Source organism: Symphodus melops, assembly GCF_947650265.1.
Source record: "Symphodus melops genome assembly, chromosome: 7".
Lineage (NCBI taxonomy): Eukaryota > Metazoa > Chordata > Actinopteri > Labriformes > Labridae > Symphodus > Symphodus melops.
In genome coordinates this window covers 11,359,832-11,381,372 of record NC_136697.1, presented here as the reverse complement: position 1 = coordinate 11,381,372, position 21,541 = coordinate 11,359,832, and the positions used below count along the sequence as shown (strand labels likewise).

General features: G+C 40.9%; 1 protein-coding gene across 3 annotated transcripts in view; it reads left to right on the top strand.

Moving 5' to 3' along the window:
* Positions 1-21,541, top strand: part of LOC306826196 (low-density lipoprotein receptor-related protein 8-like) — a 90,036-nt gene that overhangs the window by 25,582 nt on the left and 42,913 nt on the right. For 2 of the 3 annotated variants that reach the window (XM_079347370.1, XM_079347369.1), the window contains exons 3-4: positions 3,730-3,852; positions 19,955-20,083. In XM_079347370.1, the coding sequence (XP_079203496.1) occupies positions 3,730-3,852; positions 19,955-20,083 (252 nt within the window). The remainder of the gene's footprint in view (positions 1-3,729; positions 3,853-19,954; positions 20,084-21,541) is intronic. The other variant, XM_079347371.1, reaches the window with a different exon arrangement.

Genomic DNA, 21,541 nt, shown 5'->3' with positions numbered 1-21,541 from the left:
CCTTCTTCTCATTCTCATGTCACTTTCCCCTTCACCCCCCACCATCTCAACATTTTCAAACCTCTCCTAATTAAAACACATAGTCATTCCTAGCAGATGGCAAGAGCCGGCTTAGGTAGTTATTGCCAAGCGAACCATGGCCCCCATAGACCTTCACTGAAAGGAGAGGTGAGTTTAGTTTGGGGTAAGAAGCTCTGACTCGAGGAGAGGAATGGCACTGTGTGTATGAACTGCAGAGACCACGGCACACATCTACATTTTTCACGTCTTTGTCGTGCGATCAAATGACTTCTCGAAGACAGTCATGCTGCTTGGCCTCGGGTTCCTCGTGAGCTCTCTCTTTCCTCTCATCTCATGGGAGTCTGATTAATGAATTAATTGAATAAGAATTTTAATGCATCCTATCTTCCAAGATTTGAAGGGTGTTATGAATCTAATTAATCTATCGCCTTTAATGCTGGCATTCTACCTTCACCACCACACCTTCCTAAACAAGTGATAAATAGGTTTGAAAATGTGTGTGATCTTATTATAGCCTAATGCTGTCGTCATCTTTATGATAAGCCTTTATTTGAAATCCCCCTTTTGGGCCTGTTGGACAATTTCCAGTGTTTCTATCTTTATCATTACCAGCATTGTCCATCCAAACATGAGACTAAGGAAAATGAATTGTTAGATGGGGATGTTTTTTCTGTTCAATGATAAATCGTGACAGACTGTGAATTATCTTATTTATTCGGCCGAGGTCAGACAAAGCATAGCGTGACATGAATGACTGACAAAATTTCATGGTAACAGATCTGCTTATGTTCTGTTAGCAGGTACTGTCTACAAATGTATTTTAATTTGGGTACACTTCCATAACGCTAAAAATGAAGACATTACCTTAAACTGTCAGACATGAACATTTCTTCAATCGAAGCAAATCCCATTTCCTTTTCAGCTCAGCATTCAATACAGTTGGCTCCTATCCAAATATAGATCTGCTGCTACGAGGTGTCTTACGAATACTTCTTTCAGACAGATCTAAAACATGACTGATCTTAGTATTAGGATGGTAGACAGATTTAAAATCCTGCATTCACAAAAGTTACAAGTGAATGAATTCATGAAAAAAAAAAAATACTACCAGAAATGACAACCCAGTCTTAAAAGGAAGAAACATGAACAGAGCTTATCCAGGTCATTTAAACTTGTGTTTGTGTTCTGCAGGAGACAACACTGTTTCTTTTTCTATAACGTGAGCCACCACTAATTAGTTCTTACACTTGAGGGAGGTGTTGGTTAAAAGCATGTCACTGTCCCTGTTTGCCCCATAATCATCCGTCTTCACCTCTAAACAAAGGCCCACATTATTGCTCTCTAATGAGGACACAAGTGGCACTTAAGCTGTACAAAGGAAAAGCCCCCAAAAAACAAACCAAAATGTCTTTATTTCTGTGGTGAAAAACCTAAAAGGCTTGAAGGGGGAGATGTGAAGGAACAAAGAGAGTGGAGGGAGCGTTTTACTCCGTCGTCTAACGGGATCAGCTCATTACTGTGTGCAGAGAAAAGTCCTAGAAGTGAAATGAGACGGGTCTCTGGTTGTGGTAAGAGCTTGAAAACACATTCATGTCCGATCACAGCCACACTACTACACATTTCATAATTCTCTTATGATAGCATCAGCAGGCCAGTGTGAGCCGTTATCGCTTTGACTTTGGCTCTTTGACACAGGAGATAATTGTGAATGAGGCAATTAAACCAGATTTAGAATAAGAGACAGGCACTCTCTAATCATGGTGCTTCTCTGTGGCAGTCCGACCTGAACTGTTGCTGCTGGACTTCAGTAAGAGGAGGTCAAACCGCATGATAGATAACTCTTAAGTGACCGAAACTGTCATTGGACTGAATACAGTTTGATCTGCTCACTGCATCTCTAAGCAGTCCCAACTGTCTTTACTGTCCAGCTCACAAGGTACGAAAAGAAAGTACCCTATACGACGTGCAACGAATCTTGGAGTCCATCAGCCCGACAATAAGATACAGACTTTTGAAGCTGACATTTTAGGGCTTCCAGCGCATGATGAGAGGCAAAATGGAGTTGAAATGAGAGGAGATGAGACACGACAAGGCCACTTGGATTTTTTTTTAGACTTTTCTATGTTAGAAGGGAGGAAGAAAAGTATACTTCATGTGAGCACTAGCTAAGATATGATCTGAGAAAAAAAATGTTTGGTAATAATTCATGAATCATTCTTTGATCACTCCAGATGTACTTTGATATTGTTTTGCTGAAGTAAGCAGAGCTGGTTCACACGAAAGTTTCTTGCCAGTCTGCATAAAGTTGGGTTGACAACTTTATCTCTTCAGAAAATGTCTGTGTAAAGTCTGACTGAGCTGATGAGTGAAGGTCTGGAATATTTATTGTAATACTTCTTTTTGTATTTGTTGTTGTGATTTCTACTTTGGAACAGTCACTGTTATGGAAGACTCCTCTTAGTGCTCCTGCTTGCTCTACCAATTCTCTTTTGATTTCAGTTTTGAGTGTCTCTGGCACAGCCAATCTCTCCCAACAGCATGCTCACTTGTTAATATGATAATCAACAGCATATGAACGCTTAATTTGAAAAAAAAATGTCTCTTCCTCTGAGTAAAATAGACTTAATAAGTTAAATCATAACTCCCCTGCTGTGTTCAAACATAGTGCTGAGTTTGAACATACACCTTCACTCTGTTGCCCTTTGATGTAAAGGTCAGGAGCGATCAGGAGCCGCAGAGAGTGGGTGCAGTTAGATTAGTGTGAACGACTGTGGAATAATCACTGCCTGCACACTTTCCTTACAGCCCCTCAGCTAAGCTTAAGCTCCCTGCACATCTCTAAACGCTCGATCTAATTTGAAGCATCAGAGCCAAGATGGAGCCGGCTTAGGAACAGTTGTGGCAGGGTAACAACAGGAGCTGAGGGGCCTTTTAGACGTGGATTTATTAGACTGGACTGCGGGACTGGAGTAACAGGAGGAGGAAATTGAATGGCTGTGACCTCTGTGTGCTCCTGGCTCTCAGGTCCAGCTTACAGAGAGAGCTCGTTTGGTGTGTCTGAAGTGCATGTTTCTTTGTGCACACAGCACGATATGAGTAGAAACCACGATAAGCTGAGGGCTGTTTTTGGGAAAGTTTTGATCACTGAGTTTGTCTTCTTTCTGCTTAAACAGGCATTTTTTTCCTGACATGTTTCTGATTTCCGATTCCCGGCACGTTTGACATGTTTATCAGCCCGTGGCCCCCGCCGGCTCGTAGCTCTCTGTGGTAAACAGGTTTGGGAGGTAACAGGTTTAACCTCCCCGAACCGGCAGTGTTCTGCAATCAGCATCCTTTTCTCTGCTCTGTGATGGAAAACCTGGAGGAGAGATTAGACTTTCAGAGAACGGCAGGAGGAGACACAGAGGAGTAAGGCAAAGGGAGGGAGGGGGAGTAAAACACGATGAAAAAGAGTCATGAAACTGAGAGATATTAAAGCTGCAGAGGAAAAAAAACAAGAGCTGATGAGCCTGATCTCTGCAGGTGAGTAGATTGTTGGGATTCAAATAATTTGAGCAGATTCACCGTAGAAATAACATCCTACTGTGAACACACTGTGCTTTTACACAATCATATTGGCTTCACACTTTCCCTTTTTAATCAAATTCTCTCTGTGCCTTCTCTCTCTCTCTCTCTCTCTCTCTCTCTCTCTCTCTCTTCGCCGAGCAGCCAGGAAGACCTGCGCCCCTGCAGAGTTTGCCTGTTTGAATGGTCAATGTGTTCCAGGACGTTGGCGATGCGATGGGGAACCAGAATGTCCTGATGGCTCTGATGAGGCAGAGGAGACCTGCAGTAAGTAGGATCCCGAAGTCTTTGACCATGGCTTAAGTGGAATTTTATACGACTTGAATAACTTTTCCCAAAGTATGACAAATAACCTTATTTTTAGCTATGTGTGGGCTCACGCTTCTGTCTTAATCTTTGTGGCCTAAAATGCAAGATTTTGCAGCAGGTCAAGTTGTAATTTAAGCTGTGACATTTAGAGTTTTCATATATCCACAGTGGGTCAGTGGGACAAAAGCTCCAATGAAGCAATCTTTTGGCTGATTGTTTTCTTCATGACCTTATATTTCTGTGTCATGACTCCCAATAATGTGTAACCATTGAATGAAACAAAAATTAATTGCCATTGAATGCTCATTTTGCACTGCCAGTGCCTATTATCTATCATAAAGAAGAGTCTACACGCTGTTGATTACATTTACACTGTTGTAATGATGTTAGCTGATGAGCAAGCATCAAAATATTTTGAAGAGACAGGGGGATTACTTCCAACGCTTTTTTTTAAACAAAGCTCTGACCCACTTTTGCTCAGACTCTAGTTTGAGGGAAGTTTGGTACATAATTGGTTGATAGATCTGAGATAAGGGAACAGGAAGTGGCCTAGTGGGCTGCTTATAGTTTCAGCAGGGAAATCTTGACCAATTATCAAACTAGACAATATACAATTTGTATAGTGACTTTATGGAGTGTATGTATATTCACTTTAACTCAGAGCTGGATTTTGAAGCTTCTCGACGAGAGGTGATTGTACTGAAGCGCTCCGTACGGGAACATCAGTCTGCTTTAAAGTCTGTGAGTCTGTGGGTGAAGTGTTCTTAAAGACAATGTAAACCATACCTTCTAATGTGTTTACAGTATTGCAAATGTAAGAGGATCACTATTTTATATATCAAGTAAGTGATTTTAATGGTCTTGATGATGGGAATGGGGAGTAGTAAAGTTTTTGGTAAAACTGGGCCATTCAAAATGTGATCAGGGATCAGGTGGCATTCTGTGAATTCACCTGTTTGTGACATTTCAACCTTCTGATGGACGTGAAAAAAATAAGCCGAGTTGTGAACAAAGTGACAATGAAGACATCTAAACCTGTGGCTAGTTGATAATCCAAGGAGATGTGAGATGATTAGCTTTTCAAATATACTTCAGCTATATTAAGTAATTGAATTTTGCACATAGTTTTATGTCCTCAGGCCTTATGAACAGCGTCAAATGAAGCCCTTTAAATCAGGAAACATGCAGCGGGGATGTGATGCAAATAGAGTTAAGCTATCATAAGGAAAATAGGAGAATTAGAAAAAGGAGTACACCCAGAATACCATTTCAAACCTTTGAAACATTTTGCAACATGTTAACAAGGATTTTATTGTGTTGGTGTTTGAATAGTCTTGTTTGGATTGCATTTACTGAAACCTGAATGAATTACAGACTGAGCTTCTTGTTCATTATACATCTTTCTACTGTCACTGCAAAATTAGATCTCATCAATGAATTCAATCTTTTTGATATCAGGGACATAACTTTGAAAAGAAGAGCCAGGTTGATAAAAAAGGAATACATTTTACTTTTAAAAAGTGTCTATTGTAAAAATTAAATGTGAACAAACAAGCCTGTACTCAGGCTTCTGATTACCTTTGTTATCTGGGCTCAAGCAGCCGTTCATCCACCTCACCAGCCTCCGCACACCCACGCACTTCAGCTCTCTATGCTGTCTGATGGCGGGTGCACAAAAAGGCCTCCATTACCTCCCTGCCGAGCTGTAAAAGCAGAGGATCTCTGGCTGGATCACTCTTGGCCTGTGTCAGTCTAGCTCGCCCACACACAGCTCCTGATGGGGGTTAGGTGGGTTTACGTCTTCACTGCCAAGCAGGAGCTCCAGAGTGGGCGGCTTGAACCAGATATTAATTGTTTTTCTGACTTTCTCAAATGCTAATATCTTTCTCTACCATGGCTGCCTGCTCCTCTCTGGGAGTCACAGGCATCACATAGAGCTGAATTCTCTGCAGCACCAAAATACTGACTCTTAGAGTTGGGTCCATCTATTAAAATCTTTGATATATGCAGAGACAAATGTTAACAAACAGTTAATTGGACCTGTGAATTATGGGAAGGCTGGTGTTGTGAGACATGAATGCTTAAATCACCTGTTGTTGATCTTCAATTCATAACATATCTTTAATACAATATTCTCCAGTCGTCGTTGTTTTGGAAACATACTTGAAAAATAAGTGAGGAATTCTTTTGATTCCACTTCAACAAAACTGGCACCTTGCTGTGATTGTTTGGTTTATAAAGAATCATTTGTTCCTTTTAAGTTATTTTTGTGAATTTATAAAAGACAGTGGGGAAGAGAAAAAGTGACTCACTCTCACACAGCGATGTACCTGAACAACATCTGAAAAAGAAACAGAAGATGCTGGTTTGTTATCTCTCTATCCTCAGAACAAACCGGAGACTCTCGATGAAGCACTTTTATTGATGTCTCAGTTTCTTTTTCATTTTTCTGTATTTAATGTCACAGAAAAGTTACTAAACATTTGAAGGCAAATTTTAAAAGACTGTTGCGTGTTAGTCAGCCTGAACTCAGACACACAAACACACACACACACACACACACACACACACACACACACACACACACACACACACACACACACACACAGGGTTAAAGTGTGTGTTGGTCATTTTTAAAGCTGGATATAAACAGACCTTGCTTAAAACAAAGCGGGTGAAGAGACTGGTGCATGTTTTGTTGACCAAGATTTCACTCAGTATTTCTTCCGACACATTTTTGAAAAAGCAGCAGGATTAAGCGACTGCAGGATCTTTTTCATCGTTCTAGGATCTGTTTGAACGCTCCCTCTTTATTTTATTCATTCCGCATCGTAGAAACTATTTGACGTCCTCTATAGCTCTCTTAGATGAACCTTTGAAAGTCACTTCCAGAGCCAGATACTCTCCAAATCAAAAGTCCCCAGAATTGTTTGGTCAGAAAACCAGCCCTGTTTCTGTAGCCGTCAAAGAAACCGAGTAGAGTAATGCAGAGAATCAAATCAACAAGGCAGTAGACATGACAAAGATGGACTTTACAGTCAGAGTCGAGATCGCTCCCTCTACTGCAAAAACACAATCAGAAAGATTATTTTTTTCTGGAAAAGTGATGACGTATTTTTGTAGGCCATTTCATAATTTTCATAATTTACAGTACGAACAAAAGGAAATGCAAATAATGGACATTACTGTAATGCAAGTCCTGCTCTGGCAAAGGAAACAGCCAATCATATATGAAGACGTTGTGTGGCCTTTCAGATTTTAAGAGGGATGCAGGCCACCCTTCGCTTCCCAGGTTTTACCCTCTGAAACTGTTTTAGACCAGAAGAGCACAGAGAGTCTCCCCCACATGTAAGAACTGTTCCTGGAAGCATCAAACTAACAGGAGGACCAGCTGTATCTTAAATTATAAAAAGCAACTACTATTTCTAAATTTACCCTGTAAGACTTAAAAGGAGAATTTTCAATACTGACTGAATAAAGACATCTTGTCGGTGCATTTCATTCAGACAGCAGAAGCTGGTGAGTGATGAACATGTTCTGTAACCTGTTTGAAACTGATATTCTGCCTCTCCCCACCGTTATCACTCTTTGATCTTTAAAACTCATTTTATAAGTTATTGTGGGAGGGAATTAAAATGTGTTAAGCAGCACGGGGAAATGAATCAAGGAAATCCAATCTTTCAGAGCATATTTATTCTAGATTTGTCACCCTGTTGATGTGTGGCTCGCTTCCATGAATTATGCAGCAGCTGAGAAAAACTTCCAATGTCGACCCACCCCAAAGAAAGTTGAGTGCAATAAGGGCGACATAAAGAGACCTCTGAAGGATAACAAGTTGATTGGAAATCCAATTAAAGATAAATGAAGGGAGGGTTCATCTCCTGGTTGCTGTAGAAAGCGATAGAGATCTGTGCTGAGAAGAAAGCCATCTACACTCAACAAAAATATAAACGCAACACTTTTGTTTTTGCTCCCATTTGTCATGAGATGGACTCAAAGATCTAAAATTCATTCCAGATACACAATATTACCATTTCTCTCAAACATTGTTCATAAATCTGTCTAAATGTGTGATAGTGAGCACTTTTGCTTTGCTGAGACAATCCATCCCACCTCACAGGTGTGCCACATCAAGATGCTCATCAGACACCATGATTAGTGCATAGGTGTACCTTAGACTGTCCACAATAAAAGGCCACCCTGAAATGTGCAGTTTTTGCTTTATTGAGGGTCTGGGGACTCAGAACCAGTCAGTATCTGGTGTGACCACCATTTGCCTCATGCAGTGCAACACATCTTCTTCGCATAGAGTTTATCAGATTGTCAATTGTGGCCTGTGGAATGTTGGTCCACTCCTCTTCAATGGCTGTGCGAAGTTGCTGGATATTAGTGGGAACTGGTACGCGCTGTCGTATACGCCGGTCAAGCACATCCCAAACATGCTCAATGGGTGACATGTCCGGTGAGTATGCTGGCCATGCAAGAACTGGGACATTTTCAGCTTCCAAGAATTGTGTACAGATCCTTGCAACATGGGGCCGTGCATTATCTTGCTGAAACATGAGGTGATGTTCATGGATGTATGGCACAACAATGGGCCTCAGGATCTCATCACGGTATCTCTGTGCATTCAAAATGCCATCAATAAAATGCACCTGTGTTCTTCGTCCATAACAGATGCCTGCCCATACCATAACCCCACCACCACCATGGGCCACTCGATCCACAACATTGACATCAGCAAAGCGCTCACCCACACGACGCCACACACGCTGTCTGCCATCTGCCCTGAACAATGTAAACCGAGATTCATCCGTGAAGAGAACACCTCTCCAACGTGCCAGACGCCATCGAATGTGAGCATTTGCCCACTCAAGTCTGTTACGGCGACGATCTGGAGTCAGGTTAAGACCCCGATGAGGACGACGAGCATGCAGTTGAGCTTCCCTGAGACGGTTTCTGACAGTTTGTGCAGAAATTCTTTGGTTATGCAAACCAATTGTTTCAGCAGCTGTCTGAGTAGCTGGTCTCAGACGATCTTGGAGGTGAACCTGCTGGATGTGGAGGTCCTGGGCTGGTGTGGTTACACGTGGTCTGCGGTTGTGAGGCCGGTTGGATGTACTGCCATATTCTCTGAAACGCCTTTGGAGACGGCTTATGGTGGAGAAATGAACATTCAATGCCCGAGCAACAGATCTGGTTGACATTCCTGCTGTCAGCATGCCAATTGCACGCTCCCTCAATGCTTGCGCCATCTGTGGCATTTTGCTGTGAGACAAAACTGCACATTTCAGAGTGGCCTTTTATTGTGGGCAGTATAAGGTACACCTGTGCACTAATCATGGTGTCTGATGAGCATCTTGATGTGGCACACCTGTGAGGTGGGATGGATTGTCTCAGCAAAGCAAAAGTGCTCACTATCACACATTTAGACAGATTTATGAACAATGTTTGAGAGAAATGGTAATATTGTGTATCTGGAATGAATTTTAGATCTTTGAGTCCATCTCATGACAAATGGGAGCAAAAACAAAAGTGTTGCGTTTATATTTTTGTTGAGTGTATAAACCGTGCTGTAGACAACACAGAAACCTTTATTGTCTTCTTCATTACACGTAAAAAAAAATCAAGTCCAAATCCAGGTTATATAGTCCATAACTCCTGATTATATGCTCAGATGCAGAATGTCACATCGAGGTTGCATCATGAGCAAAGTGATTTCTAATGAGCTCCACTTCATCATTGTCTTTGTGTTTGAGTGGATCCAACTGTGCTGTAATTACGTCACCTCTTCAGAAAAGACAGGACGAGGACTTGAGGGTGGACATTGTGCGTCATGAAATCACTGCCGGCCTATCAAGCAACAGTAACCAACCTCAATAAAGAGCTTTTCTATCATCTAGCTCAGGGTTTCTTAACCTTTTTGACCTTGGGGCCCAACATTTTCAGGGCAAGGTAGTCTGGGGCCCAATCGAGTGAATGGTTCTGATTTAACTTTTGTGGTCATTTTTATTTAATAGCTATTTGTGTCACTATGTTGTAATAATGAATACTGTTCTTCATTTGTATGTTTTTTAATCAATATATCAACCTATACATTGGCTAATTATGCATAAAACCTTGCACAAGTTAAGATCATTTAATTAATTTTGCTCATATAAAATCATGTTTTAGTGCATGTTTGTCAAATAAGTAACACAATATAAACTTAGCAACAAAAGCAATAAAATTAGGTGCTCAATGAAGTTAGGTAGGTTGGTGAAATTAAAAAGAGCATTCTGTTTTGTGTAGCGCTGCCCCCCCGTTGCCGTCATTATTGTTTCGTTTAAAGAACTTCTCCATGACGTTTCCATTCGGATTCAGGCCCCGTTTACACGGAGACGCTGTGACAGTAAGACGAAACATTTGGACATGCGCAGTAGTCGAGAACAAACAACAATGGCGGCGGCTGTGTGCTTCAGCAGCTATTGGCGTTGTATCGTCTTTTAAAACAGAACCTTGATATGATACATCGTGTATGTCGCCACCGAAAGAGCAACGAATACTTGCGGCAAATAGTTCAACCTTTACCCGAGCACAGGGCGACCATACGCAGCATTTAGGTAAGACTTGGGAGAACTAGCCGCTGAGCAGGATGTTGTGGAGGAAGTGGTTATACTGCTGAGTGTCGCGTTGTAAAGTTCCACTGCCCACTACTGGCCGGGCGTGACAACTACATCGTTTTCACTCAGGCAAGACCTGCCGTGTAGACGGTTTGAACTTCGAATCCGGAGTGCGGTCGTTTCGATGCATTTCTGTCATAGCGTCTCCGTGTAAACGGGGCCTCAGGGTAGTCACCTAGCAGAGTTGAGACTTCTCCGTAGACGTTAAGCTAAATATTCTTCTCCTTCTCGTGATGTAGGCCTACTTCTAACTGATGATACTGCCTCTGGTGGTCGGAGAGTATATTGCAGGCCAACGATCACGGCCCTTACGGCCCACAGATGCAAACATATTATCCCCTCACGGCCCTGCAGGTGGCGCGAAGGGCCGCGGCCCCATGGTTAAGAAACCCTGATCTAGCTCAATAACCTCAATAGCAACTTTCTTGTCAGTGAAAAAGACTTGTTAATGTTACAAAGTTATTTTTAGAACCGTGCATCTGTCAGGGAGAACTGCTTCATTTTGTATGATTAAAGCAAGAAAGCCACCTTTGAAATTCATGTTTTGGAAAATCCAGTATAGAAATGTCACAAACCTTTTTGGAAAATTAGCCCAAAATGGAAACAAGATAATGAAGATGAGTCTCATTAAGCATCCACAAAACTTGGTTAGAACCATTATTCTCCAAGTCACAGATAGACCCAGATATACATTTTAGTTAGTTAGCTTGATGGTAACACATACATGTGTGGAAAGCCTAGCCAGCCCATTTATCTACTGTAGCCGTCCCTGCTTATAACTGAGGAAAAATATTGGTAAATTGGTAAAAACATTTACAGGTAGCAGAAGTCCTGCTGTCTGCATGTCTGTTGTAGTTTGGTTCACAGAAGGGTGAGTTACATTTTTTTGGCTATTTGTTAGCAGTGATAATAAACATTTTAGCTAAGAGGTTCCCTGTTTGATGTCAAGGTTGTGAATGCAATGGTAAAGGACAGCTCTGCTGTGTTATAGCTAATGGCTTATTATACGTTCCTCGTCAGTGTTTAAAACCTAGCTGCAAAAATATATCACTAACAACCCGCACTCAACTCTGGCTGGTCCATCACAGTGAACACTCAACAACTAGGGTGTTGGACATAAACAGCCCAATTGCTGTAATATGACTTCATCCTTTGATTAGTGTGTGGAGCTTAACCATGCCTGACTCAAACTGGATTTATAAAAAGTATAAACCTTAGTTACATCTTTTAGTTTCTTATTGAAACAAAGTTGAAGATTATTATATTTCTCTACCTTCTCCTTAAATTGTGTATTTATAAGGTTGTTGTTGATTTGTCTGTCAACTCAAATATTAAAGTCTGAAGCAACTAATCTTCACATGTATCAATTAAATGTGAATAAGTGAGGCATTTCCCCTTACCAACATGTTCAAGGAATAATGGCTTTACATAGAGAAATGTAATGTTTTATATGGTAGAGATATGAAACATGGATTATGTAAATAGCATGGGAGCAGTGGCTGTGTGATTGTTTAACACGTGTTAATTACATATAGAACAGCAGCATACACCTTAATGCATCACGCTCCAGTTATGATAAGCTACACTCTCGCACACTGCAAACCCTTGTCTTGTTCTTCATTAAGTTTGCCCTCCAACTATCCTGTACTGTGTGTCTATTTTAGTTACTCACATGTATGGATGTACATTAAGTACAAACACACACACACATGCACACAGGGCTAAGCAGTTTGGACTTAGTGCTGCAGACATCTGTGCCACAATCATTCTGGCTCACTGACTGGCTTCCCAATTACACGCTGGAGTAGTGTTACACTGCCATATTAAGAATTCAAATTTCGGGCTACACTGAGTTACTCGTGAGCTCTTAAAAATAAATGACTCTGAGGAGCACGTGAGATGCCACAGCTCAGAGTTTTTGTATCAGATTAAATCATAATCAAGGAGGAAGTGGGCCACTGCATCCAGCTGTGCTGTTGTCTTCAGCCCCCTGGACAAATGTAACTTTTTAATGCTCTTTTAACTTAACCCAGTCACTTTTTTTAAGGATTTAACAATGGAGGGCGGAGGATAGCAAGTTGATGCTTCTGGAAGAATAATGCTGAGCTCAGCTCAGCTCTGTGTGTCAGTTTGTCTGCTATGCTTTGAAATTGATTTGAAAGAGTTGACAGGTGTGAGGAAACTTCACACTGTTTCATCTTTCTGTTGGAGTCTCCTTTATAAGATGACATAACCCTGAAATGCAGCATATTTTGATGGAGCCTTTCCTCTTAAAACCTCCCTACACTGTTTTCAATTTGCTCTTTTAAATATGTAATCTGTAAAGGATTAGAGATATTTCTTTGGAAAGGGGTTTTGATGGAAACATCCCTCTATAAGCCTTTTTGAAGATACTCCTTTTATGGCAGTCCATGATAAAACCTCACTTTTTTACTGACTTGAAAATAGGAACAACACATCTCTGGAAAGATGTCTGCATTTCTCCAGCTTTCTTTGGGTTTTGTCCTTTGAACTGTTAGCAGATAAAGTGATTGCATCTGTTGAAGTTAATACAGCTCATAAATGAATAGAAACGCACCACACTGACGCAGTGTAAGCGTTTGGCATGTGGCTTTCTGACACAATAATCACTTTCTCAGTGTTGTTTTTCTGTCAACTCTTTTCTCCCCTGTTTTCGAACACAAACACTCGACATGAGAGAATTCATAAGAGGAGACAGGTGATCTTCAGTTGAGTTCATGCTCTCTGCCTCCAAAACACAAGAAATATGTTTTCCTACAACAAATCATGTAATTTGATATCAAATCCAATGGCTTCCTGTGACCAGATATTTCAGTTTGTGATTCAAAGTAAAATGGTAAGATGATAATGCCTTTTAATGTTTTTTAAGTTAAATGATTATGTTTAATTAACTTTGGTGTTTGTCCTTTTTGTTTTGTGAAAAACAAACATTAAAAGGTATATTTTTTTGCATTCTTAGTATCCATACAGATAAATATATCCTATATATTTTAGACAGGAGTTACATGTCCATAAGAGTAAATATTAAGTAACCACCATCTTGCATCTGATAACTTTCTTATTCTGTGGAAAATATCCTGTTGAATAATGTATATTACAATTTCCTAAAGCCCACAGCGACATATTGAAATTTCCTGTCAATGTCCCAGATTATGATCACGTAAGACTAGAACATTTCTAAGGAAGCAAAACATGAAGAGGTTTTCTTTTTTGCTTGAGAAATAACTCCAAAATGTCATTGATATAGTTGCCAAATTATTTTATATCCGAAAAAATCTATTCCTCTACTTATGATGATTTTCACTCTAGATGATGGTTAAGTAGGACAAGTAAAAATCAGAAGTAAAAGCTATAAATTAGAAAGGAGGCATGGTGACTCAGTGCATAATACCGTCCCCTAAGAAGAAAAAAAAATCAGGTTCAAATCAGCTAGCTCTCATTGTGTGGCTGTTTGTGTTAGCTCTGTCATTGACTGGGAAAATGTCCACAGTGCATCACCCATGGTCTCATCACCCTTTGCCTGCTGTGAAACAAAATGCTTGAAAATGATTTAAATGTCTTGTTATTAGTCTGTTTATTCAGCTGGTGAAGTCACACTGGGCGAAATACAGCGCTGCCATAGTACATCACATGCTGATGCACTTTACTGAAAACAACTATTTTCCATCTTGTATTTTGCAAGCAGCAAGTTTTCTCCACTGTACCAAATCTATAATTCAGAGAGCAGGACATGGCCGAACTAACCTGCTTAATGAAGCAGGGAATCTGAATTTGACTCATGTTATCAGAGCAGTTTGTGTCTTTTTTTAGCTCTGAGGCAGAGACGCTTCTTTAACTCCTTCACCATCAGACCGTGGACACTTGCATACACAGATGGACCGGCTGGGGAACATGCTTAGCTTACAGAATACAGACCTAAATAGAGGCACACACACACACACAGTCACAGCCCTCACAACCTTTCAGCTCTGATTGTTGGTTTGGAGTCCATGATTACACAATGTTGATTTAAAGGATTTAACTTCTCGGGTACTAACCAAAGCTGGCCTGCCATCATTTGCTTTGCAAACAAATTCACAGCTCTATTAAGCAGTGTCATGAACTGTCTGCAGGATGAATCAACACTGAATTATATGTATTATCAATTAAAGACAGCAAAACACACATCTATGAAAAGATTGCAAGTTATAACTGAACTCCACGTTGATCCTAATTGCTCTGTTTGTTTATTATAGCAGATCAGTTCTACACTTTAGAGCCCCACAGATCAGGTCCAGCTGTATCACAGTATTTGGATATGCTTGTTACAACACTTCAAGCATGCAACACAAGGTTCAATGGTTGCAGTTTACTTATGTTTGATATGTTTTAACACAAATGACCTGCTGACTGTACCTTTAAAAAAACCCTCAAATCTGTAGTTAGTTATGCAATTTCTCAGCCACATAGAGGGAATATGACTTTGAATTGACTTTGAGAACCTACAAGTAGGACAAAGTGGAGAGTCAGTATCTGATCCAGGAAAATGTATTAAACACAAGTTTAATAGAGAAACAAATCTACTAACTGAGATCTGTTTTGTCTTTGTTTGCTGAAACCAGGTTTGACCTCACATACTGTAAGTAGATGAATGAATTAAACCAACAAACCTTGTTAAAATCAGAATATAATGCCAATCTGCATGCACACGCCCTTCTGTGGTTAAAATGTTGTTCTCGTTTGGTCCATACATCCACTTGAAGCTGCTCTTTTACGTGCACATTCAGGATCTTCATCCGTCATCTGAGTAATAACAAAGGCTGTTAGGTCTCATGACAATATGCCTCTTCATTTACAGGTAGTCACAATATAAGGCTGTCAGTAATTACAAGGTCAGGAATCAGGATCTGCTTTATTGGCCATGCAGTGAACACACATAAACACACACACGCACACCCACGCACACACACACACACACACACACACACACACACACACACACACACACACACGCACGCACACGCACACACAAGCAATATGACCCCAGTTAACTTTGCTTTCTACGTTCAAGCTTTAAAATTACATTTTAAACCAATACATACAAGCATACAGTACATGAGAAAATGCAGTTGAACGAAGGTCAATCATGATTAAAAAAAGACGAGACATTTCATATATTCTGTGTGAATTCAAATACTGCTCTAGGCCCCTAAAAAGGTGAGGAAGGCTAAAGACTTCCCGTCATGTTAGAAATAAATCCTCATTTTGTACAGCATTCACAAGAGCCACCTTGTCTGTGAGTAATTTTGTTTTCTGTCTCCTCCTTCTCAACCAAAAAACCCTTCACCCATGTATTTGTTAAATCTGAGGTTTTACTTATCAATAGCTGTCGGGAGAAGTCAGAACTGGTGAGACATGGAGGTCCCTCTATGTTTAATTGTGGTTAAGGTTGGTTCCATTGTTTGTCTCTGGGAGGTTTCAGCTCTCACGCTTCATTAAACAGTCATTGTTTAAACTGACAAGACAGCTCGCCCTCCGCCTGGTGGATTCAGATTCAGCGCTCTTCGCTTCATCTCTTTCTGCTTGGTATGGACGACTTTTTGATTTCTCTTTAGGATAAGAATGTAAAAGGTCATACAGCGGGCTGCCTCTTCATCTCCTCTTCCTTCACACTGTGTTATGCTCCTGTTGGGTCGTGCTTCTTATAGATCCTTTTCTCCAAAGCGGTCCTCTTTATTTCCCTTTTTGAATTCATTCATTTAACGCATGATTTTCTCTCTTTGAATTCGCACCTACACATCTTTTTCATCTCAGGTTTCTAAGACATGTTTCATCATTTGGTCTTTAGACAATCGCTCATTTTTGCATCTTATTGCTCTCTGTTTTCAGTTTCTGTCTTCATTAAGCTTGTTTGCTTACTTAATGCTCATATAAGTCACGTCTTTGAAGAAGTGAAAAAAAACCAACATGTATCACAGGCAGTGACCGGCAAGCATTTTATTTAATATTGAACACTGGCACAGGGGACATTGAAGACTGTCACACATCAAAACATTTTCTTGCCTTGATAATACACCTTCCAAACCTCCTTGCATACCAAACAGAAACAGATTAAAAGGAATATATTTTTCATTACTTTGCTTAAGGATAAAAGGAAAAAGGAAATTGCAGCCTTGACAGATCCTGCAGGTGTAAGCAGTTAGCTGTGATATTGCCTCTCCTTTCGTGCCGTCGTACTCGCTGCAGCACTTTCACAGCAGGACGTTGTTCAACACATTGTGTGATTTGGATGTGGAGTGACAAATTGTAAATAACAGTAAGCTATTTGCCAATAACCTAACATTGCAATCATTCAGAACTACTACTGTATTTTGGGAGTTAACTATGATTGTTGGTAGACATGATTCCTGCAACAGTTATACAATGGCCTTGGAGCCTGAAGTGTTCCCTGCAGTAGAAACAACCCTCGAACACTGCAGTGCCCAGGAAGTGTGTGCGTGTGCGTGCGTGTGTGTGTGTGTGTGTGTGTGTGTGTGTGTGTGTGTGGGGTCAGGGCCTGGCTGCATCAGCCTTTCTCACTGCTTGGTGTCCCCAGGCACCAGCTGCCTCTCCAGCCTCCTCTCTGCTGTCACCCTCTGTGCTGCAGGGACAGTCACACCCACAAAGTGAAAGGGCTGGAGAGAAAAAAAAACAAGAAAAAAAAAAAAACCTTCAAACTTGCACGACATCAAAAAGAAGCTTCCCCTGTGTGTGGTATTCATATTCATAAAAGGCATAGCAACCTTGACGTCACCCATTGGTGTCTTGACTGCTTATATAAAGCCTTGAGTTTGGTGGTTTGATGCTACAATGTTGATTTTCTGGAGCCACAAGTGAGCATATTTGCATGAGAGGGTGTAGCTGGAGAGAAGTGAGTGGTTACCAAGTTATTGAAGCTAAACATTGAACAACTGTTGACATAGTTGTTTATCAGAAAAGAAGAAGCAAAGAGTGTGTGGAACCTTTAATGGACCCAACGCTCATAGGCTTGAATCTTTAATGTGAGAGCTGCATGTGACAGAGGCATCACTCAAACAACCACAACTTCTAATTACTGCCGTCCCATGTTATCTCTCAGTGTAGAAGCTATCGTCAAGCAACACTGGACAACAAATATGTCAAATAAACAATGAACAAGCAAACACACAGGTGTGAAATCTCTGCAACTTAGCGCAAAGAAAATTTCACTGACTAAAAAAGCTTGAGCACAAAGGTCTTCAGTGCCATGAACCACACAGAGTGCCAGAGTCTGCAACAAACCATGGCAGAGAGGCTAAAGTCACTGTTCACTACCAACACAGCAGCCACAACCTACTCATGTGACACACCACCAACACATTTTATTATGTATTTGTTTTACCATTCAAAGGATTAGTGTGCTCTTCAGATCATAATATTCCAACAAAAATAGTCCTACTGAATTGACAAGGGTCCCTACAATCCAAATCCAGTAAAAAAAATATAATCCCACTGGAGGTAAAAGTGATCTTATCACTGGTACCACATAATTTAGCGTGCAGTAAATTAAGTGAAGCATGCAAATGAACGTTAAAAAGCATTTTAACCAAGGAATAAAACATCATTAAAGAAATCAACCACTCATTTTAAATTAACTGAAGCTTAATTGTCATAGCTCATTAAATAATTAAAATGTACTGCATATTGTATTTACATTAGACGAGTAATTCAATTTAAGTGTAAGCGCATACTTTTGCAGCACGCATTTCAATATGAACAGATGTGCTTTGTTCAGAGACATGGTTTGGCTGACCCTCTCCCTGTCTGCTCTAATTATCCACCATACAGTAAATACCCAATACATTGTGACAGCATCCGAAAGTCTGTTGTAACCTGATATGAAATTCATTATGGAGTGTGTTCTCCCTCACCAAGCTATGTATGTTCTTTATATTGCATTGTTTGTCTGTTTGAACAATGTTCAGATTTAGTGAGCTCATGGAAAAAAGAAAAAGTGACCAATGACAGATTTAAAAAAACAGTTTAAGCCCTCTGCAGTTGCCAAGGGGGATATATATACCGTAAATTCCGGACTATAAACCGCTACTTTTTTCTCACACTTCGAGCACTGCGGCTTCTACTCCGGTGCGGCTAATGCATGGATTTTTCTTGGGGGACAATGAGCTTCTGCCGCAAAAACATTTGACTTCGTCACGTCGGATCTTAATATCAGTCATTTTGCGCTTCATGCACGCACCCTCATGATGGAAAACACACGGAGAAATACATATGATGCAGCTTTCAAGTTAAAGGCGATCGACCTGGCTGTCAAAGAAGCTAACAGAGCTGCTGCACGTTAAGATGACACTGACAGCGACAACAGAGACTGAGGAAGTGAGTAATGAAGTCATTCTGAGGCAGTGAATGGATGGACTTTTTCTTGTGAAATATATTACGGTCATCTTTTTCATCAGCCGTGTTACAGACACCGTCGGCTAGGCTTCGTATTGTAACGGTTCATGTTGTAAAGTCAGTAGTTGATAATGTGTTCATAATTCCGATTATGTGGAGAGTCAATGAATGCACCAGCGAGAACGTGTTGAGTGGCTGTATGAGAGAACGCTGGGGGAGAGAGTTGGATTGTTACGGCAAGTGATGTGTTGCTCTCTGCTGTAAACGGCGTGGTCACGGCCGACAGTGATCGGGTTATTAAAAGTTATTATTTGAACGCTCTCGTCGTCCTTTAACGTCCGTACGGACGCTACAGTATTTGCGGATGTTACCGGTAGCCTACGTCTGTGTAAATAGCTCTTGTTATAGCGTGGACACCTGCGGCTTATAATCAAGTGCGGTTTATATATGTACAAATACATTTATTTACTTATTTTTAGCCGGTGCGGCTTATATCCAGGTGCGCTCAATAGTACGGAATTTACGGTATATATAAAATTAAATAAAATTGACCACAATGTGGTCGGTGATTTTTCCTGGATACCAACCTTATATGAGCCCAAGGGGCTCATGGCGTCCCTGTTAGCAAATATATATAATTAACAACATGCTTCATATTAAATGCAGTGTAATCTGGATCAAACCAACCGTGTGCCAACTAGAGCAGATTGGCAAAAGAAGGAGGAGGGGGACCGGGTTGTTCTTTTGCTTTACTGCCAACTGTACATTTGCAGTATTTCATGATCTTTCTGCACGTCTCTGTAGAAGCAGGCCAGACAGTAAAATCAATTGGCCTGAGTCCGTGGAGTTTTGGATGAGTTTTAAAGTGCATCATGGGGGCGATAGAAATCGAGTCCATCGGTGGCTTGTAGTTGATTTTGTTGCTGCCTTTATGGGACCCATAAAAACCTCTGCAGTAATCTCCCTATCTCTTATATCTCTGCCCACAGGCAAACAGACATGTCCTCCGGAGAAATTTGACTGTGGGGGAGCCACCAACAAGTGTGTGTCGCTGTCATGGAGGTGTGACGGGGAGAAAGATTGTGAGAACGGAGCGGACGAGGAAGACTGCGCGTCTGGTGAGTCAGTCAAAGTCGACTGTTGGTTCTTTGCCACAAACACGTTATTATGAGAACATCTCAAGAGGGTATTCTAAGAGTAGCTGTGACATTTGTCAAAAAACCCAACCTGAAGAGCTCACACTCAAATATAATAAGATCTTGTATTTCTCTCTTTTTGATTTCCCTGCTTTCTGATCTCACTTATCATCCAGCAGCTGAGACATTAAAGACGCAGCAGGGAACAATCTCTATGATTAAAAGGATTTGAAACATGGTTTGAGTGTGGAGCCAGCTGTACTCCATGACAGAGTCCCTTTTGAAGTGGAGTGATTTTTTTTGGTGAGGAGTATCACATAACTGCAGCTTTCCGTTCAGGTGTCCGTCATCACATATTGAACCTCAAGTCTTTATCCTTTCTCCAGAAATGACATCACTTTATACTCAGCCAATCAACAACTCAACCGTGTGCTGCCCCCCACCCCCCTGAGGGAGTATCCTTGCCCTACTTCTGAGGCGCCGTGAAGAATTGGCTTCCTCTTTTCTCTCCCTCTTTCCCTCTCTCTTTTCCTCTTCATGTCAAGAAAAATTGATTGATGCAGCCGAGCTGTGGGGAGTGTGGTGTCAAGACTTTGAAGATTGTCTAAAATGGCATGTGTTGGAAAAATTATGAGGGAGAAAAAAAAAGCCATTTTGTTATTATCCTATATAAATGATGTTCTTTTTTTCAGCTATTTGTTGCCTGATACGTTGTCTCTCTGTGTGTAGATGTTGAGATAACGAGAGGCTGCTTTCTACAACTGAAGTTCATTCAGGTTCTTTTTATTTTTCCAGCAATTTTTTGGTGTTTTTAAATTACTAGGTGTTTTACATCAGCGCAGGGTTGATGAAAATATAAACTTGAAACCTCAAGGGGATACTTCTTCTCCACCAACGTTACCTGATAGATCAGAAATTATACAAGGAAAAGAGATATTGTTTTGCCAGCCTGCAAGTGGCTTGTCAATGTTTTCTGTCTCAGTTGCTCCACACACTTAAGCCAGAGCAAGTGGAAGTGATTCCATTGACTACATATAATGTCTTTCTAGCTTAGATGGCTTTTCACTTGGCTGTCCATTGAGACCCAGTCTAGCCTGTGCTAATCCTTTTTTTTCAGTCTAATGTCTGTATTGATGCAGTAGTTCTAAGCCTCTCAGTTGTGACATTAGGGCAGGCAGCAGTCTGTCGCCCACCCAGGCAAAGACCAATGTCCCGGCAGAGGTAAACAGTGACCAGGAGGGACAAGCTGCATCTGCTCCCAGCGCTGCAAAGAGCTAGATATGATCACAAATTAGATTAATTAAGTGATGCTCAGGCCAGCTTATCTTTAGACTGATTAGGCCAGACGCCAGACTGAGAGATGATGTTTCTAACAAGCGCTAGACACTTTTAAATAGCTCGCTGCAAATCAATCAAGAGCAGTGGTGTAGTGGTGCCTGA